Genomic DNA, 18,783 nt, shown 5'->3' on the forward strand with positions numbered 1-18,783 from the left:
AGAGAGAGAGAGAGAGAGAGAGAGAGAGAGAGAGAGAGAGAATATCCTAAGCAGGCTCCATGCTGTCAGCATAGAGCCGACATGGATCTCAATCCTATGTACTCTGAGATCATGACCTGAGCTGAAATCAACAGTCAGATGCTTAACTGACTGAGCTACCCAGGCACCCCCAGTTTTGACAATTTTAGAGCGATGGCTGTCCAATTCAGTTATGAGAAAAGTAATTTTGGAGAGATAGAAAGTTTCCCATAATGGCCATTGAAGTTCTTAATTACTGTTGTTAAGTCATTCCATTTAGTTAGAAAGGTACTTAAGGAAAGACCACAGTTTTTATTTTTTTTTAATTTTTTTTTTTAACGTTTATTTATTTTTGAGACAGAGAGAAAGACAGAGCATGAATGGGGGAAGGTCAGAGAGAGAGGGAGACACAGAATCGGAAGCAGGCTCCAGGCTCCAAGCCATCAGCCCAGAGCCTGAAGGACCACAGTTTTTAAACATAAAACCAGCTGGAGTCCTAAAAGTCAGGGCGAAGGGTACTCTCAAATCATTTTGATCACCAGGATCCCATTTCTTAAAAGATTTTTTTTTTCCCTAGGGCAAAAAAGAAAAATTCCTGAACAGAACAGTTTTCAACTGGAATAGTGTAATTCCAAAATAGTAGCTTTAAATCTAAGTGCAGTAAAGACTACAGTGAAAAGGTAGAGAATATCAGAATAGATTTAAAGTGTACATACACACACACACACACACACACACACACACACACAAAATCTTAAGTGTATACACACACACACACACACACACACACACATACACGTATTCCAACTCATTCAATCCTCACAACATTGATACTACCTAACCTGATACCAAAATATGGTAAAAGAATTGTTAAAAGTTTACTGACCAATATATTTCATATTTAGGTCCTTAATCCATTTTCATGAACATGGAATCAAAGATCCTTAGCAAAAGATTAGCAAATCTAATTCAGCAACATATGAAAGCAACAAAACATATGTCCAAGAGGGGCTTATACCAAGAATGTAAATTATTTTGATATTTTAAAATCAATTAATGTTTTCAAAAAGAGAATAAAGGAGGTCATATTAGTAGTTGCACAAAGAATACACCCATTCATGATAAAACAAAAACTCAGCACACTTGGAGTAGAAAGGGAAATATTCCTATGAAAAACCTACACATATTGTACTCAGTACTGAACACTTATTCTAAGATTAGGACTATAAGATAAGATGTGCCCTCCCACCACTTCTATTTAACAAAGCTCTAAAAAAGAAAGGAAATGTGTAAGTGTTGGAAAGGAAAAAGTAAAATTGATAATCTGCCAGTGATGTGTCACGAACATGGAAAATCCTAAGGAATTTATAAAACAGCAATTAGAACTATTTAGCAAAGGTGCAGAACATAAGGTGAATATACAAAAATAAATTACATTTCTATGTTATAGCTAGAAACACCTGGAAACTGAAGCTTAAATTTTTCCATATACAATCACATTTAAAAACTACATAAAATAAGGGGCGCCTGGGTGGTTCAGTTGGTTAAGTATTCAACTTTGGCTCAGGTCATGATCTCGTGGTTCATGACTTCAAGTCCCATGTCAGCTCTGTGCTGACAGCTTATGGCCTGGAGCCTGGTTCAGATTCTGTGTCTCCCTCTCTCTCTGCCCCTCTCCCACGCACACTCTGTGTCTATCTCTCTCTCAAAAATAAACATTAAAAAATGACAGTTTTTAAAAATAATATAAAAACAGGGAGGGGGACAAAAACATAAGAGGCTCTTAAATATGGAGAACAAACAGGGTTACTGGAGGAATAGTGGGGGGGGGATGGGCTAAATGGGTAAGGGGCATCAAGGAATCTGCTTCTGAAATCATTGTTGCACTATATGCTAAGTAACTTAGATATAAATTTAAAAAATAAATAAATATTCTTAAACTACGTAAAATAAGTTTAACAGAAGACACTCAAGATTTCTACAGTGAAGACTACAAAATGTTGCTTAGAGAAAAGATCTAACTAGGAGAAAGTTTATGGATTTGAAGTCTTGATAACTTTAAAAATGTTAGTTCTCCCGAGTTGATCTTTACATACATTGCATTTCCTGTCAATCCCAGCAAACATTTATTTTGCTATTGGAAAACCAAATTCAAAGTCTTTACACAAAGGCAAAGGACTTATAACAGCCAAAATATTCTTGAAAAGGAATAAAGTTGGAGTACATACACTAACTGGACTTACTATAAAGTGGTTCTGAATTCAGTGTGGTTTGGGTATAAGAACAGATAAAATGAAGAGAATAGAAAGTCCAGAAATGGAACCATAAAGGTGCCAAAGCAATTTAATGATGAAAGAGAAATCTTTCCAAATTGTTCTGGAATACCATATGGAAAAATAAACCAAACAACCTTGACTTCTACCTTATACTATATACAAAAATTGATTTGAGATATAACATAGAAATATGTGGAAAAGGCAAAGTTTCTAAAGGAAGCATATGAGAATATTGTTACAACTGGGGTAGATAAAATTTCAGGTAAGAAACAAAAACAATACCCATAAAAGAGAAAAAAATGACAAATTAGACTTTATCTAAATTTTAATCTTCTGCTTATTGAAGGACACCATTAAGAAAATGGATTGTCAAAAGCTGCAGGTATCACAGTTCCAGATTTCAAGTTATATTGCAAAGCTGTAATAATCAAAACAGTGTGGCACTGGCACAAAAAAATAGACACACAGATCAATGGAATAGGATAGAAAGCCCAGAAACAAGTCCATGATTTTATGGTCAATTAATCTTTGACAAAAGAGGCAAGAATATGCAATGGGAAAAAGACAGTGTCTTCAATAAGTGGTGCTGGAGAGCTACATGCAAAAAAAATGAAGCTGGAACACTTTCTTACACCATACATACTAGAAAAAAGACTGTTACAAACTGAAGGGCTCCAGGTGCCTTCACGCCTTTAGCCAGACTTTCCAATGTCCTCCTAATTCTCAGTGGGGCTCCAAGGCTCAATGGGGCTTTTTCTAATCCTCCCTCTTAATCAACTTGGAGAAACCACTCTCCAGATTAGGAATGAATCTCTCTACCCTTATTGATGTTGGAGCTATACTCTCAATGGTGAACTCCACTGCCATGAAACAGCCCCTGCCTCCAGGTACTAAAGCAGTTCAAACAGTGGGGGTCTTTAATAAACCTCAACAGGTTCTTGTCTCTGAACTTATTTCCTTTTGTTTAGGTGCTTTAGAGCTACCGACCCTTTTCTTATTTCCTCTGCCCCTATTCATTTATTGGGCTGAGATTTCTTAGAAAAATATTATGCTGGAATTTCTTTCTCCCAAAAGGGGGAAATAATTCTAAAATTTGATAGTAGTAACCAAAATAGCCAATCAGTCAAATTAAATGACCCTCTGACATCTTTAATTTGCTCCATTTCTGATGGCCCTATAGCTGAGTCTGGGGACAATGATCACTCATCCCTGTTGGATCAGCTACCATCCTCTTTATGGGCAAAATCTTCAACTGGTGTTGGTAGAATCTATATTGCACCTCCCATCAAGATTCAAACAGATCTCTCAAAACCTTTCCCCAGAATTAATCAATACCCTACAGTCTTCCAAGGCATCAAGTCTGTAAGATTACAAGTCTCAGTGCCTTATTATCCCTTGCACTAGTTCCCTGCAATACTCCTAGTTTACCTGTGAGAAAACCCAATGTCCAAGCAAACAGGTTTGTTCAGGACCTCTGAGCAATAAATAACACTGTTATTCCTCAGCACCCTGTTTTTCCTAACCCCCATATGCTGTTCACATCTATTCCCACTGAAAGCAAAGTTTTTACTGTTATTCAGCTTTGCAGTGCATTTTTTTAGTATTCTAGTTGATAAAGATATTTTTGCTTCCACTTGGGAAGAATGGTAATACACCTGGACAGTTATGCTCCAGGGTTACACAGACAGTCATTCTTACTTTTCACAAACCTTAGTTTGCTCAAACCCATGTTTGATACTTAGGACACCTGATCCTGAAATTAAGGACTACATTTGGATCCAGGAGGTCTTCAGGGCACCCTGAACTTCCCCAAACCTAAAACAAAGCACCAATTATGAGACTTTCTTGGACAGGCTGGTTGCTGTTGAAATTGGACCCCAAACTCTTCTTATGACTCAGTCTCTAGATGCTTTACTAAAAAATGACAAATTTGACCCTCTTATTTGGAAAGACTGGGAAGACAAGTTTTGGGGACTTTAAAGAAAAGTGTAATAAAGCCCCTGCCTTCAGACATCCTATTACCAACTTCCCTTTTTCCATTTTGTGTATGAGAGGGAAGGGAATACCCTTATTCACCCTAAAACATGGAGACCCTCACCAACTCAAAGGGTATTATAGCTAACAAGTAGACCCTGTAGCACAGGGCTATCTTCCTTGCCTCAGAGCCATTCCTGCCACTGCCTTTTGGTCAAAGCCACTGAAGGAATAGGGATTCCCCTTTAATCATCTTTGTGCCCCGTGCACAAGAAGCCCTCCTTAATTTTCATTACACTCAACACTTTTTAGTCATCTCATCTCCTATGAAATCCTCCTGTGACTGCTCCGTATATAATTTTCTCACTGTAGTAACTTTAATCTTGCTATTCTCCCCTCCTTCACTGACAAGACCCCTCACGATTGCTGAATGCTGACAGATCATCTTCTGTCTCCGCGTGACAATTTATAGGAAACTCCCCTAACCAATACAGATTTTTCGTGGTTTCCTGATGGTTATTTAAAGGATGAAAATGGTAAGTATGCCGGGTATTGTTATTGCAACTCCCTCAAAGTCACTGAGTTAGCACCTTTACCTCTGGTTACTTTGGCCCGACAGGCTGAGTTATACACCCTTACTCGAGCTTGTACCTTAGCCAAGGGTAGAACTGCAAATATTTATACCAATAGCCCGTATGCCATCAGAGTAGCTAATGACTTTGGAAGGTTATGGAAACAAGGTTGCCTTACCTCCAATAGGGATAAAATTAAAAATGGTTCCTATGTCTGAAATTTATTAGATGCTATACTTTTGTTGGCTTCTCTGCCTATTAAGGTCTTGGGCATTCTAAACTTGACTCCCTGGAGGCCAAAGGAAGCCATCTCGCTGATATTTCTGCCAAAAATGCTGCTGTCAAGGAAACCAATAGTCAAACCTCTGTCATGGTCCAAAGGGATGTTCTCTTAAATGATAATTTTGAAAAACTGACCAAAGATATCCAACAGTGGGCCCCAGAACAGGAAAACAATTGGAAATCTAATAATCCTTGGTTTGATAAAAAGAGAAAACTCTGGCCTGGACCAATTCGCAACTTGGCCTTACCAGAAATCCTGAAGTTTCCACTACTTACCACTGTGCACACATGAAATCATTGGTCTACTAATGAAATAGTAGTGTTAATGAACCAATATTGGTGGGGATATACCAATAAGGTCACAAAAAGTGCCTACCCTCACTTGTCTCACCTGCCTTAAACACAATGCAGGGAAACCTGTTTGCATGGCTCTCAAACACTTTAAATTACTTCACAGGCCATTCAATTTTCACAAATGGATTTCATACAGCTTCCCCATCTCATGGCTATAAATATGCTTTAGTCATGGTTTGTATGTTTTCTCACTGGACTAAAATTTTCCTTTGTAGACTGGCCACTGACTCTTCTCTGGCCAAAATTCTGTTAGAAAAAAATTATCCCTACCTGGGGAACCCCTGTTGAACTTCATAGCGATTAGGGAACCCATTTTATCATTTAGGTACTTCAACAAGTCTGTGTTGTATGGTCAGTTTTACACCACTTTTATTGTGCATACCATCATCAATCCTCAAGCTTAGTGAGACACACTAATAGCACTATTAAGACTCAACCGGCAAAATTTGTGGAAATCCTTTAAATACCTTGGCCTAAACCACTGCCTTTGTTCCTTCTAAAGTTCAGACTCACTCCCTGGGGAACTCATAGACTTTCACCCTTTCAGATAGTCACAGAACATCCAATGCACTTGGCTCATGATTCTTTTGATCCACAGTTGACAAAAGGAGATATACTTCAATATCGTAAAGTCTGTTTCTATTAAAACTAACCATGCTTTGGTACAGCAATCTTTTCACAGTGCACTCACTCCCAGGAGATGAGAAACTTAAGCATCACACCTTGCAGCTTGGAGATTTCATCTACTGGGAAAAAAAAAAAAACAGCTCCAGAAAGACTCTCTTCAACCTTGCTGGAAAGGACCCCTATCAGGGAGTGTTAGCCAACCCTTGAGCTGCCAAACCTGAGGGAATGGACTCTTGGATTCATGTGATACATCTAAAGGAAGTATCAAACCCTGACTGGACTTGCATACCATATGATCAGAAAGATTTCCTGGAATTGAAGTAGACAACATCCGATGTGACAGTTTTCGCAAAATGTCTGGACCAGGCCTGTTAGAAGATTCAGGATTCACAGAAGAAACTCTTTTTCATTGGGACTATTAACCGACTCTGCATTCTTGTCCAAAATTCATGGCTTCTGAATTTTCAACTTGACTGTATTAATAACACATTTGGTTCCAACAGTTCTTCTGAGATAATAATACTTTTTAAAGGTCTTTAAAGTTTTGCTGTTTTGCCACCAGCTATTGTTTCACATTTACACCTGCACTGTATCTCCCCAAATGCATTAGGTTAATTCTTTCATGTGCTCTTGCAGTAATCACCATTCTGCTTTCATAACCACTTTGAGTAGGGACTTTCAGGAGGTATATATGACTCTGGGCTTACCTCCGTATGGGGAACTCTTCTCCCCTACCTTGGAACAAGTGCCAATAAATATTTCTGGTCGCCTACTTTCAGATCGAGGATCCTGGTTTAGAACCATCACACAATTTGGCATTGTCATTTTGATTCTGTACTTACTGCCTATCAAATCTTTGTGAAAACAATGTACCCAATAAGATTATCTCTAGTGCTTACAATCTTGATAAATATGGACTACAGACAGTAATTGCCTGAGAGTGCTCCCTACTACCCCTCCCTGTCACTCAAATTTGACCTCAATAGGTTTCCAATCTATGTAATTCCCCTCCAGAGTGTGACATCACCCAGGAAAGATCTTTCCTGGCACTAAGGGTCAAAAGTCCAGCGAATTAAGAAAATCTCTTTTTAATTTTTTTAACGTTTATTCATTTTTTGATAGAGAGAGACAGAGTGTAAGTTGGGGAGGGGTGGAGAGAGAGGGAGACACAGAATCCGAAGCAGGCTCCAGGCCCTGAGCTGTCAGCACAGAGCCCGATGCGGAGCTTGAACTCATGGACGGTGAGATCATGACCTGAGCTGAAGTCGGACGCCCAACCAACTGAGCCACCCAGGCACCCCTTTTTTAAAATTTTTAAATGTTTATTTATTCTTGAGAGAGAGAGACAAAGTGTGAGCAGGGGAGGGGCAGAGAGAGGAGGAGACACAGAATCCAAAAGCAGGCTCAAAGCTCTGAGCTGTCAGCACAGAGCCCGACATGGACCTTGAACCCATGAACTGTGAGATCATGACCTGAGTTGAAGTCGGATGTTTAACCGACTGAGCCACCCAGGCACCCCAAAAAACCTGATTCTTGATCAGCGATGACTTTGGAGAAGGATCTTGACCAAAAGGAAGAAAAGTGAAAATTAATAAAGGGAAAGACAACTAAAGTTGAATACAGAGGACAGAAGGGGAGGCTACAAGGGGTACTCAAACCCTGAACATTGGTTATAGGAAGAACTGTCAACTACAGTGTTACAGCAAATAATCAGCACACAGAAAGAGACAAGTGACATACACTCGGGAGAATCAGAAAAGACTGTTTATTTCGCACTGATGCCAGCCCAGTGGAGTCACCTTCAAGGGTTGAGCCCTGAGCGCTGGCACTGGCCTTCTTTTATGCCTGGCTAGCTTCTGGGTACTTGTAAACTTTCTATCAGCTGCACAGGTGGGCAGGAATGCAGGGGGCTCAAGGAAAAACAGGGGGTGGGGGAGGGGCACTATTGATTGTGCTATGTGGGCAGTTGGCTGATGCAAGAGGCAAGCAAGATTACAGAAACCAAAAGCATGCAAGGGGGGTATCCGGCCACGGACATCTGGCTAGCCTTCTTTATGTGCTCTTGTCGGCTTTCCTTCTCATTCCCCCCTCTTGATTCTTAAGCTGCTGTAGCACTCTTAGAGAAATTCAGTTTGTGGGGGCTGGGGAACCCCTTGAGGCCATGGGAGGAGGGGCAAAGACCGTTCTGGTTCCTTTCTGCTGGACAGGGATGTCAAAGGGAGGAATGCGATAGCTAGGGTTCTTCGCCATCCAAAGGAATACCAGAAGAAATTTGTATACTCCACTGGGTCTTATTTCAGTATCTACCTCCAAATCTTAGAAGGGTGCCTGACCAGTGTTGGATTCCCATGGGCTCAGTAGGGCCTTCTTTGGTGTTATTTTGAGTGCAGAGGAGGCACCTTGAGAGACTGAGGCACCTTGAGAGACTGAGGCACAGAGGGACGGGAGCCAAGCAATTACACAGTAACAGCTCAATAAGGTTTCAAGGGCAGTTTTTCCTTTGTGGATGAGCTAGCTCATGCTGTTGGAGACGCACCTGGTGGGCTAGTTGCTCCAGTATATGGACCACTTGGTCTGGAAGTACGCACCATCCTTTTTTGGTCTGGCTTCCTTTTTCCTGTTGTACCCATTTTGTTTCTTGGATTGTGTACCTTGGGGAAGTTGGCAGTTCTAGGACCACCATGATTTTTGAGGGTGTTGTTTGTTGTCCCACTGTTTGTTTAGCTGCTGCATCTGCCTGTTGGTTATCTTCCGACACTGAAGTCTTTTTCTCATTGGCGTCCTTTGCAGTGGGTAACTGCTATCTCCCTTGTTCCCAGGCTGCCCTCAATAGTTTTAGGATTTCTTCCCAATTTTTTCTTTTCCTCCTGCAGTCAAAAGTCCTCTTTCCTTGTATAGAGCCCCATGTATATGTAGAGTGGTGAAGGCATAGTGCAAGTCAGTACATACGTTGGCCTGTTTGTCTTTACTGAGTTCTAGTGCTCTCATTAGGGCCCACAGTTCTGCTCTTGGGGCTGACCATCCTTGTGGAAGGGGCTTTGCCTCTATGACCTCAAAATCAGAGATGAAGCTGCTGCTGTCCGTAAACCAGATGAGTTCAGGATTTTGTAAGGGACTGTCTGATAGATTGGGTCAGCTAGAATAGACCTCATCAAGTACCTCTAGGCAATCATGCTCTTGGGGCCTGCCACAGTGGGCAAGAAAGTGGTAGGATTTAGGGTTTTTATGGCTTCTAATTTTACTCATGGGTTTTCACATGGTAGTCCCTGATATTGTGTCATCCGAGCATGAGTTAACTAACCAGTGTTGCCCCCTGGCATCCATCAGGGTAATTAATAACTGAATGGGGAACTTTAACATTTAGATTTTGCCCCAACATGAGTTTGTCTGCTTCCTTGATTAAAAGTGTGGTGGCTGCTAGGACCCTCAAACAAGGTGGCCATCCTGCCGCAACTGAGTCAATCTGTTTTGAAAGGTATGCCACTGGTTTCTGCCAACGTCCAAATTCCTGGATTAGAACCTGCAAGGCCACCCCATTGTTTTTATGGTTGTGAATGCCTTTTCTTGATTAGGGCCCCAGACACTCTGGAAAACAGTGTGGAGTTTCCTCAAAAAATTAAAAATAGACCTACCCTATGACCCAGCAATAGCAGTGCTAGGAAATGACCCAAGGGATACAGGAGTACTGATGCATAGGGGCACTTGTACCCCAATGTTTATAGCAGCACTCTCAACAATAGCCAAATTATGGAAAGAGCCTAAATGTCCAGCAACTGATGAATGGATAAAGAAATTGTGGTTTATATACACAATGGAGTACTACGTGGCAATGAGAAAGAATGAAATATGGCCCTTTGTAGCAACGTGGATGGAACTGGAGAGTGTTATGCTAAGTGAAATAAGCCATACAGAGAAAGACAGATACCATATGTTTTCACTCTTATGTGGATCCTGAGAAACTTAACAGAAACCCATGGGGGAGGGGAAGGAAAAAAAAAAAAAAAAGAGGTCATAGTGGGAGAGAGAGCCAAAGCATAAGAGACTCTTAAAAACTGAGAACTGAGGGTTGATGGGGGGGTGGGTGATGGGTATTGAGGAGGGCACCTTTTGGGATGAGCACTGGGTGTTGTACGGAAACCAATTTGACAATAAATTTCATATATTGGAAAAAAAAAAAAAGATCCCCAGAAAAGGGATGACCTTTCTTACTCCTTTAAGTTTTTTTATTTATTTTTGAGAGAGACTGAGACAGCGTGTGAGTGGGGGAGGGGCAGAGACAGAGGGAGACCCAGAAGCTGAAAAGGGCTCCAGGCTCCGAGCTGTCAGCACAGGCCCAGATGCAGGGCTCGAACTCATGGATCGTGAGATCATAACCTGAGCTGAAGTCAGATGCCCAATCAAGCCACCCAGGCTCCCCCTTTTCTTATGCCTTTAATGTCTCGTATAGAGGTCTGGCCAACTCTGAGAAGCCTGGGATTCATATCCAACAGAATCCTTCTGCTCCCAGAAACTGGGAGCGGACCTGCCCGCAGGTAGTGGGAACCAGAATGGCACAGACTTCCTGTTTCCTTTCGGCTCCCAGCATCCGTTTGCCTTGGGTAATTTTGAAGCCCAAATATTTAATTTCCTGTTGGCAAATCTGTGCCTTTTTCTTTGACACCTGGTATCCTGCCTCTGCTAGTAGCCTGAGAAGGGCCCTAGTTCCCTCCCAGCATTGGGTCCGTGTGGGACTGGCTAGCAGGAGATCATTCACATATTGGAGGAGGACACATCCTGGGTCCTGTCCCAGAAACCTGGCTAAGTCAGATGCCAGCGTCCCACTGAATATGGTTGGTGAATTTTTGAATCCTTGTGGCAATCTAGTCCAAGTGAATTGTTCTTTTGCCCCTGTGGTAGGGTTTTCCCATTCAAAAGCAAATAGGGGGGCGCCTGGGTGGCGCAGTCGGTTAAGCGTCCGACTTCAGCCAGGTCACGATCTCGCCGTCCGTGAGTTCGAGCCCCACGTAGGGCTCTGGGCTAATGGCTCAGAGCCTGGAGCCTGTTTCCGATTCTGTGTCTCCCTCTCTCTCTGCCCCTCCCCCGTTCATGCTCTGTCTCTCTCTGTCCCAAAAATAAATAAACGTTGAAAAAAAAAATTAAAAAAAATAAAAAAACAAACAAACAAAAAAACAAAAACAAAAGCAAATAGGGATTGGCTGTTAGGTGCTAGCTGGAGATAGAAGAAGGCGTCCTTTAAATCTAGACATGTGATCCATCCTGCCTTAGAGGGTATGAGTTTTAGAGGAGTGTATGGGTTAGGCAACCCTGAATGCAGCCTGATGACTGCTTCTTTAATGGCTCTTAGATCCTGTACAGGGCCGTAATCATTTGTCTCAGGCTTTTTCACCAGCAGCAAGGGAATATTCCATGGGGACTGGCATCATTTTAGAAGTCCCATTTGAGTAGCCTGTCCAAGTGTGTCTGGATCCCCAGACATGCCTTCCGTGGGACCATTTATTGGCGTATTTTGACAGGTTGGGCCCCAGGCATTAGGTCAATTAATATTGGGGGTGGTTTTTTGACCAGTACATTCTTCCCATGGTATCGTCAGGGACAAAGTCATGGGTTGGGCCTTTTCATTTAGGTGCAATTGCATCTGTCCATCCAAAGTGAAGGCTATTTTTGAGCCCATCTTGGCTAGGAGGTCTCTACCTAACAATGAGACCAGGAAGTCGGGTAGATACAGGAACTCATGAACTATTTGGTGACCTTCCAGCTGGCATTGTTGGGGACCACAAAATAGCCTCTGGGTTTGCATCCCAGTGGCTCCTATGATGGTGACTTCTTGACCCAATAGAGGTGCCACCTTGTCACCACAGAGTGTTCAGCTCCAGTGTTGATGATGAAGTCTATTGTCTGGTCCCCTACCTTCATTTTGACCATGGGCTCATGGGGGCCCAGTTGGATACAGCCTGGTCTTTGATAATCAGAGTCTGCTCCTGCCAGTCCGATCTGGTCAGCTGAGGCTGACCAAGCTGGGATGTCCATCTCAGATGTCTAGTAGTCCATCTGGTGCCTGAGACTGGAGCTATTTTCTGGTTTCAGTGACAATTTTTCGGCTCTTCTGTGTTGAAAAGGGTGAGAAGTTGCTTACAGTTGACTCAGGCAGGGTGGCGAGTCTGGAATATAGATTCTAGGAGATCTATCATTGCCTGTGGCTTCTCAGAGTAGGGCAGCATGTGGTGTCCCCAGTTGAGGAGTCAGTAGTACAGACCAGTTGGTTGCAGAAAACTGATCCCCCCCTCTTGTAGGATCCCATTGCAGCCTATTCTCGGTGACCCCTAGTCTCCTGCAATGGCATCCGCATTGCCATTGGGGCCTTGGACCTGGAGCCGCAGACCTAAGGTGTCCCTACCAGTTCAGGTATCCCTGGTTGAAGCAGACTGGCTGCTGGTAGAAGCAAGACTGACAGGGGGTGACTGTCAGGCAGGTGAGGTTCCCCTCCCTTGATTGATGGGGCACTGGGGGCATATGGTGGTAGAAATGGAAGGACTTCTGAATTTTCTTGGAGGATGGGGGGGTGGGTTTTTTTTTCCTGCGAAGTCTTCTTTCCGGCCTGCGCCACTAAGACCTTACATTGTCCCTTACTATTAATGCAGAACCAGACCCAAAGAGGTTTGACCTGGGCTATTTCCAGCCATTGGTCAATGAGTGGGAATTGATTCGGATGGCCAGGGTCCCCTGTAATTACCTTATAAACAGCTCAGATTGTGGGGACATCTAGGGTGCCCTCAGGGGGCCAGCTTACACTGAACATAGGCCATTCTGATTCACAGAGCGTGCGTAATTTCCCGGGGATCGGGTGGGGTGGGGTGTCAATTTGACCCCATAGTCACCTGAAAATCCCTTTTTAAAATTCTTAATCATACAATCCAGAACAGTTGGTTTTGAGGAATTTTCCCCCATCCTGGTATCCTAAATGGGTCCCTCCCAACGTATGATGTAGCAGGACAAATATGAGGGAAGAGGTTGTTTCCTTCACCTGGCTGCTCCCCTCAGGGGTATTAGATGCCTCTTAACATTGGCAGGTCAGTATAAACACCTGACTTGGATCAGGCCCCTGTGGACCTGATTCTGCCTCCAGTCATTTATGAGGTCTTCACAGAATGGCATGGTAGGACACACTCAGGCTCCGTAGCCAAAACCGTGGAGCACGGGCACTCACACATACATTCAAACAGATTGCACACTTCCACCCAGGGCTTCCCTGTTCTATGCGGGGTGATCAAGTTCCCCTTCTGCCTCAGGGGCTGGCCTGAACTCAGTCTGAAGTCCCTGGGGACACTTACCGATCCGACGTCCTGGGACAGGCCTTTTTGTTCCACCTGGAGTTCGTTTGAGCACAGCAGTGGCCGACTATTGTCGGGCCCAGCGAGGGTAGGGGTCCAGTGAAACCACCCGCGGCTCCCCCTTCCTTTCCATCGCAGGGGCCCGATATGAGTGGCTTCTCCGCTGGCCTTCGACAACGGTGGCTCAAGAGGCCAGTGCGGCTGTCGGCTTCCAGGCCAACACTTGGCACAAGTGACAAGCGACACGCACTTACACCGGTGCCGGCCTAGGGGAGGCACTTCCAAAAGCTGAGCGCGAGCTCTGGCACTGGCCTTCTTTTATGATTGGCTAACTTCCGAGTACTTTGAAACTTTCTATCAGCTGCACAGGTGGGTGGGACTGCAGGGGCTCAAGGAAAAAGGTTGGGGGTGGGGTGGGGGTGCACTACCAGTTGTGCTACGTGGGCAGTTGGCTGATGCAAAGGGCAAGTAAGATTACAGAAGCCAAAAGCATGCAAGGGGGGTTATCCGGCCTCGCACATCTGCCTTTCTTTCTCACAGACCCCAATAGAATAATTTCAACGCGAAAAATCATTAATTACAGGTCTTAACAGAGAAAGATGTACACTGCGTCTCCTACAAGATACAGACCACTCCTGCAACTAAGCCAACGAGAAACCGTCATCATCACCTTGAACCTGAATTGGCTGTTCTCCAGTAGACTTTGGGTCAAAATAACCCCTCCCACCTTCCTCCTCCTTCTCCATAAAAGAACTTCTCTCCTTTGTTGGACTTACCTATGGTTTTGCCATAGTTTGCGTGCCGCGAATTGCAATGCTTTGTTGCTTTAGAATAAACCCATTTTTTGGTAGTAAAATAACAGACTTTTATTTTTAACAACATAATATCTACTCTTCTTACTCATAGAGGGGCCCAAGAAAATAACCATGGGTTGGCTCAGGGTAGATACCTACGGCATTTCGACATTCAGGAGAGCACCACTGCGGGATAAAAGGAACTGAGCAACGTCTTCCTAAAGCAGTTTCTCCGGAGGGAAACGCTGGAGTCCGAAAAGCGCGGGCCTGCGGGCGCCAGACGCTGTGTCACACACAAGGTGGACCGCTGGAAACACCCTCCCTCTCTACGAGGGATCCGAGTGTTTGAGGGAAGCGGGGGGTGGGGGGAGTCTAGCTAAGGACCTAGGACCTCATCCAGTCCCTGTCAGTGCAGCAGAGAACCCTCTCTCTCCACTCTGGCCATTCCAGACCCCGACAAATGAGCGGCACAGCCGTCTCTGTCCTCTCCGGATTTACCGCCCTAGATTTCTACCCGGACTGTTTGGGAAGGTGCTCTAGTTCTTATTTCCGGTGGCGGAGAGGTGCCGTTGCCATGGCAATTAAAGTAGAGGCCGAGGTCTGCTGAGCTGCAGTGAGAGGATCGCGGAATCCGTGGAGAGAATTGCCTGCGCTTCCTCGTTTGTGAGCTGGAGTTAGGTAGCGAACAGCTCGCGGTCTCTGTCCCTGCAACGCGCCCTGCCTCGCTGTCCGGCTTCCTTTTCTGTCACCTTTTATTTCTCTGTCCTACTAACGCTTGGTCCGTGTGTACCTCAAATGTACCCCCGATACGCAGTTTTGTCGTCGTGAAATACAAAAACAGAGAGGTTGCCCGCGATCATCTGTGAAATGTATTTCACGGTGTAGGGCCGGCGACTGGGCGGCTCTGCTTTCACTTGGCCCTTTAGAAGCCTTAGGCGCTTGTTAACAGTTTATTTTTCTTGGTATTGTGTGGCGGGTTATTTATGGAGCCGTTTGCTACAGTGTGCTCTCTGGGCCCCTGTGTTGGTCTCGCGCTGGAGTTTTAAATGAGGGAGGTTTCTAAGCCTGAGGGGTGCAGTTATATATTTATTTAAGCTTCCGTTTCGTCTCTCGTCACAGAAAGGGAAAGAATAGAATTCTGGAACATTTGTACTGTGGGATTTCCACGTGAGGGAGTCACCTTATTTGGAAAGAGTATTCGAGGACGAGCCTAAAAAAATACTTAAATTTTAAAATTGCTTGCTGCAAAATGAACATTCATTCTTCCTTTCTTATTGGAACAGTTTTTCACCCCCCCCCAACATTTGTGAGGAGATGTGTGCACGCATATGTGTTTAAAACTGATGCTTAATTATAGTGATATCAATTTGCAGTAACCAGACTGTGACACCACATCCCTATGGGGTCCTTCTAAATCTGGTGTAATATGAAAGTGTCAGGCAGGCAGTCTGTGTATTATAAATAGGGTACTTCATCCATGATAAGCGATTATTATCTTTCTTTCCCAAGTGTAAAAGACCTATATAATTCAAGAAGGTGCAAGTGATTTAGGCCTCCTGAGTAAGAATCCAATGAGTCCTGAAGGGGACCCTACCTGTGTCGTCTTATTGTTGAACTTGAAATATTCAATTTATTAGGTTGGAATGTATTTTTAGAAGTCAAAGCTGGGTAAAATAATGTTGGAAGCTGTTAGACCACCAGCACGATTTAGCGCCTCACAGTAACTGTTGTACAAGAAGCCTTCATTCACGTTAATAAAGAAGAAACTGTTATCAGAATTTACTGCCTCTTGTTACTGCTAGCTGGGTGACATCTCTGTCCCTCAATTTCCTTATCTGTAAAAGGGGCAAAAAAATACTTGACCACTGTAATAAGGATAAATTGAGATGTATGATAGTTCTTTAAGCCTTATGAGCAGAGGTGCTATATAATGCCACAACGTTATTATTAGTGATGAATGCAGTAAAATCTCACAATAATGCTATAAATGGGATCTTAAAAATTGAGTTATTCAAAATGTGGGCCTACATTATTGAGATGTTGGTGGAATGACCTCGTTGATCCTGCTGAGGTGAGGGATGCCAACTGCCAATCACATGACATCCGAATTCTCCTTGTTGTGGAGTTCACTCTTTCTACAGTTTATTTAGCGCTTATTATGTGGAAGGCACTGTTCTGTATGTTCCCCGTGTATTATTCAGTCCTCATGACAACCCTATGAAGACTTAACTTCAGCTATCTTATTTTGAGAGAATAGATGTGTGCTTTTCCTTTGCTGTATGATACTTATTTTGCATTTATATTACATCTTTGCTTTGGCTTTGTTCTTTTGGCTCCCTCATATACATATATATATTTTTCTTTATATAAATTTTCTTATATATAGTTGATTTCTAAATATACATGTATGTATAGCTCATATATATGTATGTATACATGTTTATTTACATGCATATAATTTGTGTATATGTGTGTGTGTATATACAAATATACATACACACATACATATATATAAATTGCTGAAGGCTTGTTCTAGTTTAGCATGTGATAATACAAGCATATGCATATTATAATATTGGACTTTTCCCTGGATATGAAACCTTTAATGCCTTGATTTCCTCTCCTCCACCCCCACCCAATTTGAGAGGCAAGGTTACATTTGCATTTTAGGGGATTAACACTGACTAAAATTTTAAAATTATTTTCTAATAGAATGGCCATCAGTCCAGGAAGAGATGCAGCTTTCTCCTGTCAGAAGTCAGCACTTTCAGAGAGTCTGCGAACAAAGAAATTTCCACTAACTGAAGAAGAAATATTTTATATGAATTGTAGAGCTGCCTACTTAACTGTTTTTAAAAGCAGCTTAGAAAACATTATTTCTAAAGAACAACTTTACTTGGGTAATTTTTTCTTTAAAATTTAAGTATTTTGCCTTATTTGTTGAAAGGTAATAGATCAGAAAGACAGGAATAAGAATTACATTGCTGAATCATTCCAGTTTCTTAGGGAAGCTTGAACAGTGAAACTACATTACGCTATTGTGTGATTTTATATATTTATATATTCTAGTAGCTTCCAAATAAAGCATTCAATGTTTATACAGACTAGATTAGTATTTTTTTTAAGTTTTTAAATTTATTTTGAGAGGCAGGGAGAGAATTCCAAGCAGGTTCCAAGCTGTCAGAGCAGAGCCTGACATGGGGCTCGAACTCACGGACCATCAGATCATGACCTGAGTTGAAAACAGGAAACACGAGTTGGATGCTTAACCGACTGAGCCACCCAGGTCTCCCTATATTAGTATTTTTAAGGCTTCCATCAATTACTTGCATATTACTTATATATGTATATAGATATAGATATAGATATAGTATATTTATTTATTTTTGAGAGAGTGCATGAGCAGGGGAGGAGCAGAGAGAGGGAAGGAGAATCTCAAGCAGGCTCCACACTATCAGCACAGAGCCCAGTGTGGGGCTTGATCCCACAAATCCTGAGATCATGACCTGAGCTGAAATCAAGATCAGAGTACTTAACTGACTGAGCCACCCAGGCACCCCTTAAAAATATATTTTTAAAGATTCTTATTTGGTACTTTAAGATTTATAATAATAGAGTTTAAAACATTTTGGTATCTGAATCACTAGCCTGAATTTGACCTCTACTGAGGAAAATGTAAAGAATATATAAAAATGGGTTGAATGATTACAAAAAAGAAATATTAGGAAATGGGTAAAATTTTAAAAGAGAAGTGTGCTGTTTTTATTTTTTGGGGAGGGAGGGAGAGTTGGTCTTTTTTTGCTTCTTTCCATTATATGTAAAATTTCTCTGGTTGCAAATATCCATCAGACCAATGAATTTTGTCCTTGCTAGATATGTCAAATAATTTGGAATTCTTTACTCTTGAGTGGTAAACAATAGCCGATAACACTGAATACTCCTGTAAGTTTCATCAAGGCTAATAACTTTATGGATAGAGAAACAGAGTTATCTTGCCAACTTTAGAAGAGGTTTCCTTAAATAAAAATTCTCACATTTTTGCAACAGTGTCTTGGGTTTGTATGCAATAAGATCTCTATTTGAGGAAATCCATATTGGGGAATATGAAAATTGAAAAGATTAAATTTATATTTTATTATAAGTATAATTTTAGGTTTTTTCCTTTATTCTTTTGGATGTCTCTTTGTAATGTTGTAATGATTGAGTTCAGATAATCTAGATTTTTGAAAAGTCGTGTGAACCAGTGATATCTCTTTCTTACTATGTCTTTCATCTATATCTTTCTGTCATTTATGCATATAACATGTGCTATGACATTCCATTTCAAGGTTGGACAGTGCAGTACTATTGCCAGAGCTATAGAGTTCCTTTTTTCCCCAACTTATAAATAATATAGGTATTATAGATTCATGTCACAGCTTAAAGTCAACTCTGGCAAAAGATCGGTATTTTGGTGTTAACCTTTAAACATTTACAGTTACGTGTTCTTATTGCTATCAGACATAGTAATGGGCTCCAACTAATTCTAAACTTAGAAAGTAAATTAGATTAGTAACTA

The 18,783-nt window shown here is 42.3% G+C and overlaps 2 protein-coding genes across 3 annotated transcripts in view; one reads left to right on the forward strand and one right to left on the reverse strand.

Moving 5' to 3' along the window:
• The window catches only part of ITGB3BP (integrin subunit beta 3 binding protein), a 73,519-nt gene extending 58,872 nt beyond the window's left edge, over positions 1-14,647 (reverse strand). Inside the window, exon 1 of the mRNA XM_040470481.1 lies at positions 14,385-14,647. Coding sequence (XP_040326415.1) covers positions 14,385-14,389 — 5 coding nt within the window. The 5' untranslated portion in view covers positions 14,390-14,647. The remainder of the gene's footprint in view (positions 1-14,384) is intronic.
• A 146-nt stretch (positions 14,648-14,793) lies between these two features.
• Positions 14,794-18,783, forward strand: part of EFCAB7 (EF-hand calcium binding domain 7) — a 47,403-nt gene continuing 43,413 nt past the window's right edge. Inside the window, exons 1-2 of one of the 2 annotated variants that reach the window (XM_040470470.1) lie at positions 14,794-14,903; positions 16,938-17,125. In XM_040470470.1, the coding sequence (XP_040326404.1) occupies positions 16,939-17,125 (187 nt within the window). In that variant the 5' untranslated portion in view covers positions 14,794-14,903; position 16,938. The remainder of the gene's footprint in view (positions 14,904-16,937; positions 17,126-18,783) is intronic. The other variant, XM_040470471.1, reaches the window with a different exon arrangement.

This window comes from Herpailurus yagouaroundi, unplaced genomic scaffold (assembly GCF_014898765.1).
Source record: "Herpailurus yagouaroundi ecotype Mexico unplaced genomic scaffold, PumYag 77, whole genome shotgun sequence".
In the NCBI taxonomy this organism is placed as follows: domain Eukaryota; kingdom Metazoa; phylum Chordata; class Mammalia; order Carnivora; family Felidae; genus Herpailurus; species Herpailurus yagouaroundi.